Raw genomic sequence first — 16500 nt, 5'->3', positions numbered from 1 at the left:
TCCTGAAAAATATAAATTGTGGTGATATTATCATTACTAAAAGTTTATTGCTAAATCAAAATCTCCTTTTCATATTAACTTCCATATAATTAAATTTGTTAAAAAAAAGTTGAATATAAAATGGTTTAAGTTTTGGAAAAATATATGTGAATATAAAGTTTTTTTTTTTACCTTTTAGTTCCCGTTCAAAAGCACTTTATTAATTAGAGTTTTGCTTTTAATAAACTGAGTTTTGGGCAAGGTGGCGACCTGGTAAAATCATTCAGTATTGAGGAGGTCAAAGAAGCTTTTTGACATTGTGATAGATAAATGGGGTTACTGTACTCGTGAGCTGAATTCAGTTGATATGGACAATACATAAAATATGTAAGATCTGAGATTCGAACCCCGGCCACCACAAAAAAAAAAAAAAAAGTTAAATGGGGTGACCAATTTTGTGAATTGAAATAGGTGACCAAAACTGTAATTAAATTTTTTTATTGGAAGAACATATTTGTTATATTTTTAAATTGTACATTTTAACTAATACTCTCTCTATCCCAAATAGTTGATATAGTTTAATCATGTGCATTATTTATATAACATATTTTAACAATAATTTTTTAATAATATATAAAGATAAATGGTAACATACAAGATGTTAGATTTTTATTGATGAATATTTTTAAAATACTCAATTTTTTTTTATAAATTTTGCTAATAGCTGATGAAAATTATTAAATGTCAAAATTATATCGCTTTCAATTCAATATCTTATACTTTATAATTAAAATAATGATTAATACACAAGTATTTGATAAAAATAATACTCCCACCGTCTCATAATAAGTGATCTTTTTGTAAAAAATATTTTACCAAAATAACTAACCAATTTCACTTTTTAATGCAATATTAATTATTTTTTTCACTTATAACTCTAATTTATACAACTTTCATCACTCACAATTCAATATATTGTAATTTGCATTTATGATCATGGTAAATGACCTAATACTTGACAAGACCACTTAAAATCATTTTTCTTTCACCTTCACTTATTCATTTTTTTAATAAGTGTGAAATGAGCAAACGACTCACTGAATTTAGGATGGATGGAGTATAGTAAAAACACTATTATCTCTTCGTTTTATATACCTTTTTGTTAATTTGTATGAAATGTTCAAACAAGGGATGGGGTAGTAATTTGCTTTAGTAAAATTTACTCCAATTGTATCCACATATCCTAACTCGGCAAACAAAATGCATAAATTGTTTGGTCGAACGTCATGATCATAGTTCAAATCATGTTGTGACTTTTAATGACTTTTCTATTTCTTGTATCTACCAATTTTTTTTACTCCAATTATCTTACTTAATGCCTATAATGAAGTTATGTGAACTATTTAAAAAAATTTCTAGTTCTTTTAAGAAATCAAATCAGCCCACATAAATTGACACCGAGAAATAACAAACATGATGCCTTGAGGGGAGCACGCTTCAAGATCTCAAACCAACTCAAATGGGTTGAACTATTAATTATTTTGAATTACACCAAGAGTTTTTAAGTTTAAGGTTTGTAACAGATTAGTCTTTTAAATTATTTTGGTCACATCTAAATCTTTTAAGTCTGAGGTTTGTAACAGATTGACCATTTAAGTTATGTTGGTCACATATAAGTTATTTAAGTTTGTAAACGTTTTCGATTTAGTTCTTCTGTCACATTATCGTTTTGTAATGTTAGGTTAACCGAATGACTAAATTGAAAATGTTTACAAACTTAAAGGACTTATGTGTGACCAAAATAACTTAAAAAATCAATCTGTTACAAACCTCAAACTTAAAAGGACTCATGCGTGACCAAAATAACTTAGGATCAATCTGTTACGAACATCAAACTTAAAGGATCCCTGATGTAATTAATTTAGCCAATAATTTACAAACAATTTATTTAATACAAATGTATTTCAAAAAGGACAATCATAATGAGGTGGAGGTTTCATATGAAAGAATGAAATCAATGGAGCTTTTTTTTTTTTTGAAGAAAAATCAATTGAGCTTAATTAGGTATTATTTAATTTTGTGTATTTCTGTTTGGCCTTTTTGTGTTTGTCGTTTTCACTTTGAGTTGCAGCAGCATGCAACAACAGCGCCCAAGAAACTGAAGAGAACAATTAAGTTCCATTCCTATACTAGTAATTTGATGGGCTTCAACACCCAATGCCATGTCCACGCCCCTCTTATTTTTAGGAACCTAACATAACACTAACTTTTTCAGAATTAAATAGTAAACGATCAAGTCAAGGGTGTATCGGTGTTGGGATCTGACGGTGCTTTTGTCTCACCTTGTGTTTTCCAAACTGTCATTCATGTTTCAGGGTATGTCTGTCTGATCTCCATGTGCTGTTTGGGAACTCAATTGTTAGTGGATTGGTTTACTCAACAAAATTGTGCTTAATTTCTGTGACCACTTTCAAAACATTTATTACTACATGCAACATCTATTTAATTTGCACACCATGTCTTATTTAGAGACGCATGCATGCACACATGCTATGCTCTATTACATAATGTAATTATTTATTGTTTAATAAAAGAATGTTTAAGTTAGTTAGATTTCGGTCTCCGGGAGTTTAGTTCAGTTGATAAGGACATTGCATATATAATATATGTAGGGGTTGGGTTCAAGCCACAGACACGCTACTTATTCTCCTTAAAAATAGAATTTTTAGCCTCCAAACTATTTGACAAAAAAAAGTTAGTTAGATTTCGGATGATGACATAACGATAAACCTTAATACTAAGCATCGTGAGGGATATTTACAATGGAAAATGCTTGATAGTGCGAAAACACAACCAACGAAAAAACAACGAACAAATAGGCACCCTAGGCTGTTAATTGGATTGAAATCTATTTTGACTTTTATTTATTTTGAAAATATAATAACACTACCCCCATGATCCGTGTGCCAGTCGTGCGCTATTTTCTCGCACCATATAGCAATCCTCATTTACGATTTAAGTGTTGAAGAGGTCATTACAGTGACATTGTATTATGAAGAAAACTAAGCCTCTCAAAACCCACATCTCCCAAAGCTCTTCATTCTTTCCACTTCATTCTTCATTTATTTTTAAGCTCTCCCTTCCCCTCCCCTCTAAACTTTCAAACAAAGCCTAAGTGTCTATAAATCGTTACATATATATTTGAGCCGCGTCTTAAGGACATGCTTTAGGACTTAGGTACTCTAACTGAATCTACCAAATGTCTATTTTTAGAAGTAGTGGTATATGTATAAATGGAACACAACTCCTATCTTAATCATAAGTGGATTTTGTGAATTTGAATTAAGCTTAAGAAAGTCCTAGAAATAGGGCACACACCTACAAAGGGTGTACATAACTCTCTTGAGTTAATTTATAAACCAATTTAAACTAAAAGGAACTTTTTTTGTCTGGTAAAGTTTTCTACTTGACCACTGTTACTGTATAGTAGAAAGAGAGCTAAGGAAGGGCAAAGATCATTAATAGTATGTTATAAAAAGACAAGACTTGACTTGTGAGAAAAAAGGTTGTTAATCTATATCCCAACAATCTTTTCATATTCCAATATTCTTGAACAGTTTTTATTTTCAGTGATGTATATTCTCTTTTGCATTGTAAGGGTCTAGTTCTAAATATATAAGTGACACTTGAAACCAAGTTATAACCCTAAACTCATGGGAACTCGCATTTGACCATTATTTGACTAATAAAAAAGGTTACACGTAGGAACAAATAATAAATTACGTTCTATTCAATATTTTCATGCATTCATGCAATCGGTCCTCGATCGTTTGATCAAGATCAGAAGTTTCAAATTTAAACTCAATATTTGAAATTATTAAACACAAATTAAAGTCATCTTTTCTGTGGACCATCATATCAAGACCAAATAATTGTTAATGAACTTGAATGCGTGATGGCAGGAAAATCCCGACTATAATGAATCCAATTTCCCAAATAATCTAGACCCTTACAATCTATGATAATCGATTTATTTGATTATTTCACATGTATTAGAAATATGTATAAATAACAGAGATATGATATTACTTTTATTTATGCATTGTTGTTATCAAACGGTCGCCTTTGTCCTGGTTCATTTGTAGGGAGGGTAGGAATAAGAATCTTGTATGTGGATGAATCCACTCCCTTGCGTGCAATGTATTTGATTGAAGAACTATTGCAAGAGGTTTGAGTACCCATTGTACTTATTTTTAATACAAAGTTTGTGTATAAACAAAAATGTATTATCACTATCTTAAATGTATAGTAGAAGATCTTGAATTGAAAGTGGGACATGCAATATTAATTATTACTATTTTTTTTAAATAACTACGAAAATCTGAGAAAGCAAAAAGTAATACCAGATTGAAAATGACATTTGTTTGAACATTTTCTTTTACAAATAGGTCTATTAGTATTAGTATGAGCAGAGAAGTTGTTTATCACTGTTAAAATAAGACTTCAATGACTGTCATGTTCTTTGTTGCCCATGTTAACATTAGGTTATGATAAATCGTATTTTTTTGGTTAATACCTCAAATTGCCCCTTTTAAATTGGGTGGGGTTTGAAACTAGTCATTGTAAAATATAAATCACATATTTTACTCTTGTAATTTTAAATACTTCGCATTTTACTCTCACCCGGTTAAAAAACTATTTGGACAAAGTCTGAAAATAACCCTTGTAAATGGTTAAAATATGAAGAATTCAAAATTACATGAGCTATTTTCATACCTTGCCCAAATTACAAGGCTATTTTGATGCATTAACCTTATAATTTTGTTTTTTTGGTTGAAATGGTTATGATTAGATAGTGTGGGTAAGTAAATCATTTTTTCTTTCTCCATTGTTTCTGCCTATGTCAATCCCACTAACTCTTATACATCACCTTGCTTTTTAGCTTTTACTTTCTAAGCTGCTTAAAGTTCAAATTAAGTGAAAACTTTATATATCCAAAATTGTACATTGCCATTCTCACGTCATGGACACGTCATATATTTAGTAAGGTTTATTATACGGGTTGTGCCCAGTAATAATTGTGTCACGCCTATTATTACTTTTTTTTTCTTTTTCTTTTTGACAGAATTATTTTTTTTAATAAAAAACAACCTTTTATCTACAACTGAAAAACAGACTTTTTAAAATATGTTTTCGATTTCGCATAAAAAACATGTTTTGAAATCAGTTATTAGAAAATCTATATAAACAAAATGCATTGTTGTTGATCTATAGTTTACCGAACAACTTGGGACCTATATAATTTCCTTAATCTCTCTTATTAGGAAAGTATAGGTAACTTCCTATTTGAGTTATTAACCCAAAAAATTATGATCTATCATAACCTAACATGGTGATATAATTTCCTTAATCCCTAATACGATTAGACTATCAGCATGTAATAGACTGTTTATAGCATGTACTTTTATGGGTCTAATCTATTTCAGACAAAATTCTAAAAACTTCTTTGCAATGAAAAATACTATTCCTCTCTAATATTTTTATCCTAACACGTCATTTGTGCTACCACTCATCCATATTTCTTATATCTAAAATAAAAAAAGAAGTTTGAGAAAATAGAATGCAGATAAACTAGTTTTATGTACACTCGCAATCATTGAAAAACAAGTATTTGACTATTGTTTATAAACTGGTTAAATATATTTTGAATCCCTACAAAATCAAGAGCTTTCAACTTAAATCCCTATTAAATTTTAATGGTAAATTTTTTTAGTCCTTCATAATATTGCAGTTTGTAAGAAAAGACTATTTTAAAAACTTAAGAAAAGGTGGATATTTTAGTGCTTAAAATAGTTAATATAAGATACAAATAAGGACTAAAGTGAGTAAATATTTTGAGGCGTTAAACTTGAAAGCTCGTAATTTTCTAGGTATTAAAAACATACTTCACCATTTTTAAAAAGAGCTTGTGGCAATATGATTTTGCAGGGACTAAAACATACTTAACCCTCCATATTAAATTATAAGCTTTCCAAATCATATATTCAACGGACCAGGTTTAAAAGCCCAAAACCACCCTTGGTCATCAATTGCCTAAACCTCAAGTTAACATAATGAACGGACCTTGAAGAAATATGACTAAAAACTAAAATGAAATATCATAACATGTTGTCATGTATAATATAAATAAATAAAAAAATGTTTCAAACTAACTTAACCCTGGTCTGTACATCATAACTGTCCACCAGGCACCTGTAGGGGAAAATGCAAATCCTTTGAAGATATGCAAGCTAGCCAGTAGCACTGATGAAAAATTACATCAGTAACCAATTCAGCAGTAAATGAAGACATGGCTACAACACTACAAAACACAGACATCTAAAAAGCCTCCAAGGTAACAATATCTGCTAAATTTTACAGTCTTGAAAAGATAAATAACCCTACTCAATAAAACCATCATCCTCAAAGGTAACACAGCATTAAGTTATTTTAACTCCAGAAAATTTGCACCTGTCTTCAACTACATGTTATACAACATTTACTATGTTCACATCTGATTATATAGTGATAATCAGATTCCAATAGTAATGTCAAGGGTAGAGGTACAAAGGTTGTTGTAAGACGACCTTTGCTTACCTCAAAGAGATGCTTTGGGACTCAGAATTGGGAATTTTATTGGCGAGAAATGGGGACCATAGGCATTGAGGAGGGCTGGTTGTAGTAATTTCCATCAGGGCCCTGAAAACCTTGATAAGCATTCATTGGAGGTGTATAAGGAGATATGTTGTTCATGGAAACCCCAGCTGCAGGATAGGTTGCCATCGATGGCTGTTGCATCACACCATAGCTATATGCCATATTGTTAACGGATCCAACATTCTGCATGAACTGCGGCACAGGGTATTGTTGAGGTGTTGGTGGCAGTGGGGGTAATGGGGGAGGTGATGATGAGGGTGGAGGTGGTGGCTCATTTGGAGTAGATTGCTGGTTGGATGTTTGGGTAGGTTCAGAAAGTGAAAAGGGAGGTAATGGTTGTTGAGGATTCTGAGATGGCACATAAGATTGGTCATTCTCAAGCTTTGTCCTCTTCTCGGCATGATAATCAGCAGAAGACCCTGTCATCTGATTTCCTATAACACCCTCTGATGCTAAAGAGGATAGCACATAAGACAGCATCTGGGCAGAGGATGTGGAAGCAGTCAGCTTTGCCGCCACTGCAGCGGCTGCAGACTTGCGTGGATCTTCCTCGCTGTGTCCAGAATTTTGAGAAAACATCGCTTGTGGTGAATACATTAAAGGGGCTGATTGCTCCCCGCCAGAGATAAAACTTGCAGGTGTCATGGAGGTTTGAATTTCCTTTGAGCTCTGTTCAACTAATGACTGAATATTGTTGCCATTCAGTAATTGTTGGCAGGTATTGTTGGAATGCTCCCACTGAACACGTGCAGCCTGAAATATTTAAAAACACTAGTCAAGTACTCAAATATTTGAAAGATACTAATGCCGCATTGGGAAACAACGTTCTGACGTAAAACATAAGATATTCATGGATTGAATGGATGAGATGTTTAGCACACTGGAACCATGTAATACAAAAGATATTCCGGAAATTATAAAAGACCAATATAACAGATTAAGATAACACATATTGAAAAGACTAACATAACAGATTAAGATAAGGCATATAGAAAATGATAATGCTCCTCAGTTTTAACTTCAAGAGAAAACTTTTCCAAATTAACCTATCCCATCTCTATACAACAAAACTTACAAGGGCTGCCACATTTACTGGTTCCATGCTAAGGAAGTTCTAAATTATCCGTCTGGCGGGTAGGACTTGGGAGCCTTTTCTAATTGATTAATTAAAATAAAGAGTAAATATAAAATATTAATTCTAACCCTAAGGTACATACTGACACCTATCAATCTCAATCTTGTCATAAGAACCCGCTCCCTACACAAATCAACTAATACACTCTTTCTAGTGTATGAGAGAGAAAGCAATAAAATTGTGTTAAATAAAATTACCAGTATTGACCAAGATAAATGCCCTATCAATTAGTGCTCTTGTCTATTGACTAATTAACAAATTTGCGTAGGTTCCATACCTGAATCTGGCTACGGACTTGACCCAGCTTGAATTCCTGAAAACAAAATTATGTTAGAATAATATACTATTTTCGGTAGTTCAGAGGTTTAGTAAATTTAGTGTTAAAAAAGACCTGATCCTGAAGAGCCTCTCTCAGGTGAGAGACAAGGCTGGCTCTTGATGATTCTATTTCTGTTAACTGATCAATGCAGTCCTTTAGTATGCCATTATGCCCCTGGAGTTCATTCACTACTGCAGATCCATGGAATTTCCCTGCACATAGATGATTGAGTCATATTAACTGGAAATGATTATAATAATATTATTTACTTAACTTGACAAGACAAGCGCGAAGAACATAAGATGAATTGATTTAAAAGCAAGTTAAGATCAGGCATTAACTTGAGCTAATGTAGTCAATCACTAAGCCAAAATGATTTAATCATGTAACTCTAATGACTTGAGCAAATGCAGTCAATCAATAACAACAAAATGACTTGGTCCATGTAACTTAAATGGTTTTTGACAGAGAACAATGTTGTGGATTTGATTCATGTATTCGCGTAGTTGCTCTTACTTAGAAGGATAATAAGGTTTGCTTGTTTAATTAACATTTGTAGGTATTATCTCTATATATTGGTAATTGAAGTTAATCATGGCAGAATTTGATTCCTATTAGGGTACTGTATTGGTAAGAAATGTCCTATAAGACTGCAATTTAATGGCTATCTTCTGCTGTGTTTCTCCCACCCTCTCTGTAAATCTCTTCATAGTTCAAAAAATAGTTTGACCTTATTTTACAGACAGATTGACAGCTCCATAGACAGGTTTACAAAATAATTCATGTTTGCAAGTTATTTTATTTATTTGCAAGTTGCTTCCGTATAAGCTGTGTTGACTATTTCAGTTAACACCAATTAGCCTTTGGACATTCAGGTAAAACAGATACAGTAGTAAAGGAAAGCAAACAATAAAAGAAATGAGCAGTGAGCTTTGCTTGCTTAATGCAGAGCACTCTGCAATTAGGAAAAAAGATTATCGTAATAAAATTTGACATACCTGAATTACTATCATGATCTATTTCCTTATCTACTTTCTCAAGAGAACTAATGGCATTCCGGCATTTGCTTAATACAGCATCTTCATCTGTCTGCCCTCCATAAACATACTGATACCCTGAAACTATTCTATCCAATGCATTCCCAGCAGATGGCCTCTGTAAAAGGTGAAATACAATATAGGAGTTACAATCAGCATGCAGAGAATATATATGACATATACATATAAATACAGAAACATTACCAGTTTTACGTTCATAGGTTTCACATTTGTAGGTTTCGCGTTCAAAGGTTTCACATCACGGTTATTGTTTTCCGCATGCCTCCCAACAAATTCTTCCTTAAGAATTTGACCACGAGAACCAAAAACTTTTCTTTCATCCCATATACCAATCTGCATAAACGAGAAAGAAATGATACATTCAATGAAATTTCATCGATGCCAATATTTAATATTTCACATAAATTTTTTACCACAAACATTTTGTCAGAGCCCAGAGTGTTCTCCATGAAATTTGATTAGTCTTTGATACACACAATCTTTGCGATTGTTAGGTATTATATTTCTTATTTCTCTAGGTGATGTGGGACTAAACCTACCACTCAACCCATCACACTAAGGCTGCTGGTGAAAAACATAGTTACAACCTACAAGTCCATTTGTGGTTTAAAGCAAGCACCAAGGGTCAGTATAGTTGAATGCAAAAGCATAGTATCGAGCAATGGCTTCAATCACAGATCTCGCTTGTGGTAATCGGGTTATTGCCTCAAATCTAGTACTCCATGAGTTGAACAAACACATTAAGATGGAACTGGAAGCACCAATTTGTTACGTAACCTAGTAACCACAGTCTGCTTTCTTGACCACCATGTGACCAGGTTAGGAGAAAGAAAGAGGGAAGCACCAGAAGTGGATCTTCTGTCGTCCGGGTTTGATGCCCAATCATCATCACAGTAGACTTTTAGGGTGAATTGTTGGGAGCAGAAGGAAATATTGGGTGTGCAATGATTGGGGAGAATGGAAACAAGAGGAGTGGAAACAGATAGATGAAACTGGAGCAGGGATCTGAAAGCCTGAAACAGTTTGCAATATGGGAATTTAGACTCATATATTTGGAGATGTTCAATCTACCAGAGGGTAAAATAAAAGGCATTTGTCGCCTTTTGAGAAGTTTAATAGCCTAGAAAAAAGCATTCATGTGATCCGAAATCAAGTTTATGAGAATTGTAGGACTAGGGCCTATGTGGGGGAAAAAGAGCACATCCAAAAACACCTTGAGAAGCTTGTAATCAGTGGCCTGTCTGGAAAGAGTGAGGTAAGAGCTGACGAAGTTGAGGGGGGCAGTAGATGTCTGTTTATTAATAAATCAACAGTGAGAAAAGCATGATCCCAGAATTTGATGGGAGAGAAGCATGACTTAAGAGTATGAGGCCATACTCGAATAGAGTCTGTTTGTGTTCTATAACACCATTTCAATGGTGTGTGTGGGCAGATAAGTATGCATATGACTCCTAATTCAGCAAAACACTTGGCGATTGGCCTAAGTCACCACCCCATCTGTTTGGAGGGCTTTAAGTGAAATGTGAAATTCCAGTTCCGCCTTGGCTTTGAACTGTGATAATAGAGAGATAATGAAGAAGAATTTAAAGTTCAACCAATAAATGATTACATTGGTGCACTTTAAGCATCGGATCAACCTGATAGCGCCCACTAAGAAAGTTATCTTCAACGAGTTCCACAAAAATGGAGTGAGAGAAGGTAAATGAAGCACTTGTCAGAATTGTACATACCCGGAACAACATTCAACGGTGGTGCATTGATGGAAGAACCGAAGAAGTATGGCTGGAATTTTGTGAAGGAATGGAAGCAAGTGCTATTGAAGTGGCCATTTGGATCAATTGGCTTGGGATACCATACTAGATTCAAAGATATTAGGGTGCAGGCAATCTATTATCGCTTAAAGAGAGTACAAAAACAGCTAGAGATAGAATTTGTGAAATTGTAACTGAACCGTATTAGAAATTAATTGATTGGCTACAATCTTATAGTGAGTTGAGCGGTTTAACTACAATATAAAGTGTACTTAGGGAAGGCATACAAGACAGGATTATGAGCTAATATGGAACTTTAATTTTCACATAAAATAGCAGTAGTAGTGAATGGAATGTGGATTTCAAGCAACAGATTTTTGACACATAGGATTTTTACTGTGGAAGTGGCTAAATTCCTCCCATACTCATCCTTAATACTCGAGTCTCATATAATCTTAGAAATTGGCCTGGACCTAATTCAACCCCACTAAACCGGCTTGTAAGGTAAGAGAGGTGTCCATTCTTTATAAACTCTTTTCTGATCTTATCTCTGGTCAGTGTTGGACTTAAATTTTTCCAATGCACCCTATCAAGCCTAACACTATTGGATTAGGTGTGTGGAAAATATGGTGAGTTGTCGAATGGATCTACGATAAGCTCTTACACCATCTTAGGGATCAAGAAATCTATGATTATTAAGATCATGAAACTATAGAAAGAACAAACTTATGGCTAAGAAATGAATTAGTTGGCTGCAATCTATAACATACAGATACTTATAGTAAGCTGATCAGTACAATTACAGCCTAACTTACACAGTTAGTTAGCTGGGTAATATATATAGCAGGATTAACTACATTAAGCTATTACACACAATAGTTCACATATAAGAGAGAATCTGAGGAGTTTTTTAATTGTATTAACTGAAAATGAAAAGCTGCTTGATGCAGAGATTACAACTAGTATTTGTAGATTGGGACCAAGACTGCATAACTGTAACAGCTAGGCATACAATGAACTGAATAACAGCTAAGAAAAACTGATACTATGAAACAACCTCCAACAAGATAAGATACAGCCAGAATTATTCTAACGCCCAATAAACCTTTTCTCTCATAGTATATGTATATATTAAATAACAGAACATACTAATTCTTTATATCCTTCAAAGTAGAGCATCATACTAGGGTATCAGATCCAAGAAGATTAAACACCAAGTCTTAATATTTTTTTGGTTTCTCCATTTGCCTTACAATTTATGAACAAAATAAAAGACGTTAATTAATTAACACATTGCATTCCACAGTAGAGTCAATATAGACGACGAAACCAGAAGATATTAATCAAAGTTATTAATCATATTTTGTAGATTGAAAGGTCTAAAAGAAACTAGTAGGGCTTAAACTAATGTATGGAAAGAAGCAGAATAGATTAAGTAAAAATACATGCATCATTCACAAAATAAGAAACATGAATTATCAAAGTACCAGTCGACGCGCTTGGTTTCTTGCATTGTCGTCTCCATTTTGAATCACATCTCGAAGAGAATCTGGAAGAACCTTCCAAAACTCACCAACAAATTCAGAACCCTTTCGCCTGCTGTTTTGTAAAATATCATTTGCAAGAAACAGAAATGCCAATTTCTTCTCACGAGGAGAGCAATGGAACTGTTTAGCCCATGTTTCAACAACTTGCTTGGCTTTGTTCATATGAAATATGCACCAATGTGACAAAGCTTGACAAAATTAAGGAAAATATCCAAAGAGCGGAAAATATTTATAAGCAATGAATATTGAGAGAAAAAAACTGCAAGGAAATCCTATACAAATTTATGTGTGAGCTCGTGTGTGAATGAGAGAGAAAAACTCAGTCCATGCACATCTGTAGATTAATATGGTACAAGATTATAGTTAGCCGCCATTTGGTAAAGAAGGAAATAACTGTTATACTTCATTGTTTACTAGTAAATGTATAGAACTTCATAACAAGTTCTACAGTTGAGAAGGGGTATTCATTATTGCAATAAACCAAGGGGAGAGGCGGGTGTTCAGCAAACCAGGTGAAGGAAGATTAAATCCCTGATAACAAAACAAGTCTAATGTTCTAACTTAAAATTACTGTAAAACAAAATCAGAATAATAGGTGATGTTAGCCAGTAAAACCATGGATGAACAAAGTCAATAAATAGGAAACAGATGAAAACAACTGCTTGAACAATGCAACATCGAATACAAACAGGGAAAATATACAATATAGCCCATAAAATGATCTTGAAGGATACTCTCTATGCTTGTCTGCGAGCTATTCAGCTTGGCTAGTTTTTCCACTAAAATCTGTGGATTGAATGTGCTACCCATCCTTCCGATTAAAGTTGCACAGCTAATCAACTAGCTTTAACAAAACCTGTTAAAAAAAACAAGGGAAACTCAAACATTAGAATGAAATCAAGCATCGTGAAAAATCATATAAAAATAGATGAAAGATAGGATATATTGTTTGATAGAACATTTCCTGCTAAATGTCATTGTTTTGAAGTTTACTCATCCCTTCCTAAAGAAGTATATCAAGAAGACAAATTCGACCAACTACAATTTTTTATAATTAGTCATGTACATAAAAAGTAAATCATTTATTTGTGACCCCACAGTTCACAGACGAATGCACTACATCACCAAGAATACAAACAGAGTATCAAAAAATTGCAGGCACAATTAACATGGATTCATGTAAACCAAACAGTGAATGCAAGGGTTAAATTAATGCATTAAACAATGGATAGACATAAACAGAGTTAGGGCATCAACGAGTTACAAATCATTATTACAAATCTAAAAATGGATTCAATTGAAGATTTTAGGTTTGCAATAAACCACAAAAAGCACAAGAGAAGAAAAAGATGGCTGGCAAGATATGTGCATTATGAAATATAAAAGAAAAGTAAGCCTAGGCAATCAAAGCTTGAGACTAAGAAGACAATCCTTAAAAGATTGAGAGATTCAATATCTAATTGCTTTCAGTTTTAATTATAAATTTTCAATGTCAAATGAAACTTCTATACACAAATTTAATGTTGTTTATTTACACCCTAATCCAATGAAAGACGATATTTGCCATTTATATATATCAGATACCCAAAAAAGTTCAAAGAGACATGCATGCAGAGCACAGGTGCCAATACATATGGATGAATATGTGAAAGTCAAGCACGTGCTTTCTAATATTACTGGCATCAAACCACCAACGTGACAGACATGCATTCAAACGACAATATTTATGTGACAGACACACTCGCTTGCCAATATTAATGACATCAAACAACAAGCCACAACCAAAACACTTAAAAGCAGAAATACAGACGTAAAATATATAAGCAAAGGAAACACAACTAAACCCCGTCAACTCACATATATGCAATAAGAATTCCACCAACTCACATTGAAAGGCATCAAGTACAAACAAAGTACGTAATCGATCATGAAAAAAGTATAGATTCCATCATGAGTACAACACACTCATACAGATAGCATTAAGTACAAGGTTTATGATCGATCGTGAGAAAACCCTTAATACAGCCAGCTCTCAAGTATGCATAAAAAATAAAATTTTACAAACGTAAAATCAAATCTTCCAGTTTCTCAAACAAAATTTCTTGATAAACTTCAAAATTCACATCAAAGTAACAATTATCTAATATAATAATTCTCTCAGTAAAAAAAAAAAAAAAACTTTTTTACGTTAACCAGAATTGCTATAAACTCGCACCTAAAGGCATAAACAAAAATTCACAATCAATCACGAAAACAACAATAGAGATTCAACACAAATATTGAGAAAACTGTATCAGAATTCTCCAATGTTGAGAAAACCCTAAACACAGCCAGCTCTCAGATGCAGAAAAATCAACTTTTTTTCCACACGCAAACCAAACCTCCCAATTTCTCACACAAACCCTTTATAAACTTCATAAAATTCGCATCAAAATAACAATCATCCGATAAAGTAATTATCTCAGTAAAAAAAACAACTTTTTATATTAACCAGTATTGTTTTCATTGCCACATACCATCAACGCGTGCCTAAAGGCATGAAGTACAAAATTCACATTCAATCACAAAAACAAACAAAATAGATTCAACACAGACACTGAGAAAACTATATCAGAATTCTCCAACGACCAAATCCTTGAGAAAACCCTAAACACAGCCAACTCTCAGTTGCATAAAAATCAAATTTTTATGGTTACTCACACAAAATTTCTTTATAATCTTCATAAAAATTCACATCAAAACAACAATCATCTGATATAATAATTACCCAGTATTGTTTTCCTTCCCACAAACCATAAACTAACATCTAAAGCCATGAAACACAAAATTCACATTCAATTACAAAACCAACAATAGAGATTCAACATAAATATTTATTAGGGTTTAATTACCATAATTTCAATTAAACTGTACAAAATTCATCAACCAAACAATCTCATTATCCTTCAACTCATCAACAGATAAACAAATTTAACAAAATTCATCAAACAATTAAGCAAACAAATAAATCAATACAAAAGAATCAAATTCAGTTCATTCAACAATTAATCAAGCAAAGAACAAAACAAAAATATAAAAATTAAACTAAAATTAAAAAATTATATATCAGTAAAAAAAAATAAAACCACAATCAATTGCAGCATATAAACAATTAACTAAAAAAATAAACAATAATCTCATTCAGTTCATTCAACAATTAATTCACGAAAAAACAAAATTAAACTAAAATAAATAAAAATTATATAACAGTCAAAAAAATTCATCAATCAATTACAGCATATAAAAGCATAACCACATAAAATAAGAGCTAAAATTAAAAAAAATAATAATCAAAAATTGAAGAATAATAATTAAGAATTAAAGAGAATGAAAAGAATATACATACATAAGAGAAGCAAGGAAGAATGTTGATGAAGAAAAGCAACGAACAAAAACAATGAGGAATCGTTGTGAATTTGATTAATTTAATTTTTTCAGCTTTTGCGTTTGCGTTTGCGTTTGCGTTTGCGTTTGAGAGAGAGAAAGAGAAAGAGTGTGTTTGTTAATGAGAAGTGTGAAGAATAAGAAGCATGGTTTTCAAATAAGGAAGAAACAGTTAAGTTGTTTTTGGGTTTTTAGTTTCGGCTTTTGCGTTTGTGTTTTATATATCTAAATAATACAGAACGCAATTAAACTGTTTTTCTTTTTTTGTTTTATGACTGAATTACCCTTTGTTAGGATGAGGTTTTTATGTTGTGGTGAATGGGGTTTAGGGTAATTTCGGTTTGTTCTTTTGTCATTATTGTGTTTTTCTAAGCCTTGAACTTAAGATTTTTTCAAGATTCTTGTTTTTGAGTTATTTTCTTATAAGATCTTTTTGAAAGAATCGTTCGTTCTTTATACACTCTTCGATCACTATTATAAAAAAAATATATTTAGTTTAGATTTATTTAATTAATGATGTTTGTGATCTTTATTATATACCACATACATCATTTATTGAATCAATATAAAATGTAGATTTTTATTTATAATA

General features: G+C 32.5%; 1 protein-coding gene across 1 annotated transcript; it reads right to left on the bottom strand.

The window, feature by feature from the left end:
- Positions 1 to 6135: 6135 nt before the first annotated feature.
- On the bottom strand, positions 6136 to 16056 carry LOC146905254 (ENTH/VHS family protein). The gene is made up of 8 exons (XM_085722567.1): positions 15871 to 16056; positions 13220 to 13341; positions 12426 to 12673; positions 9371 to 9520; positions 9128 to 9284; positions 8202 to 8341; positions 8088 to 8123; positions 6136 to 7428 (listed from the first exon to the last, which is right to left on the bottom strand). The coding sequence occupies exons 2-8, from the start codon at positions 13293 to 13295 to the stop codon at positions 6652 to 6654; spliced, it is 1584 nt and encodes a 527-aa protein (XP_085578693.1). The 5' UTR covers positions 13296 to 13341; positions 15871 to 16056; the 3' UTR covers positions 6136 to 6651.
- Between the last annotated feature and the right edge of the window lie 444 nt (positions 16057 to 16500).

This window comes from Medicago sativa, chromosome 7 (genome assembly GCF_051527215.1).
Source record: "Medicago sativa cultivar Bolivia chromosome 7, Bolivia_mono, whole genome shotgun sequence".
NCBI lineage: Eukaryota > Viridiplantae > Streptophyta > Magnoliopsida > Fabales > Fabaceae > Medicago > Medicago sativa.
The sequence above is the reverse complement of the archived record's forward strand: the minus strand, read 5'-3'. Positions and strand labels throughout refer to the sequence as shown.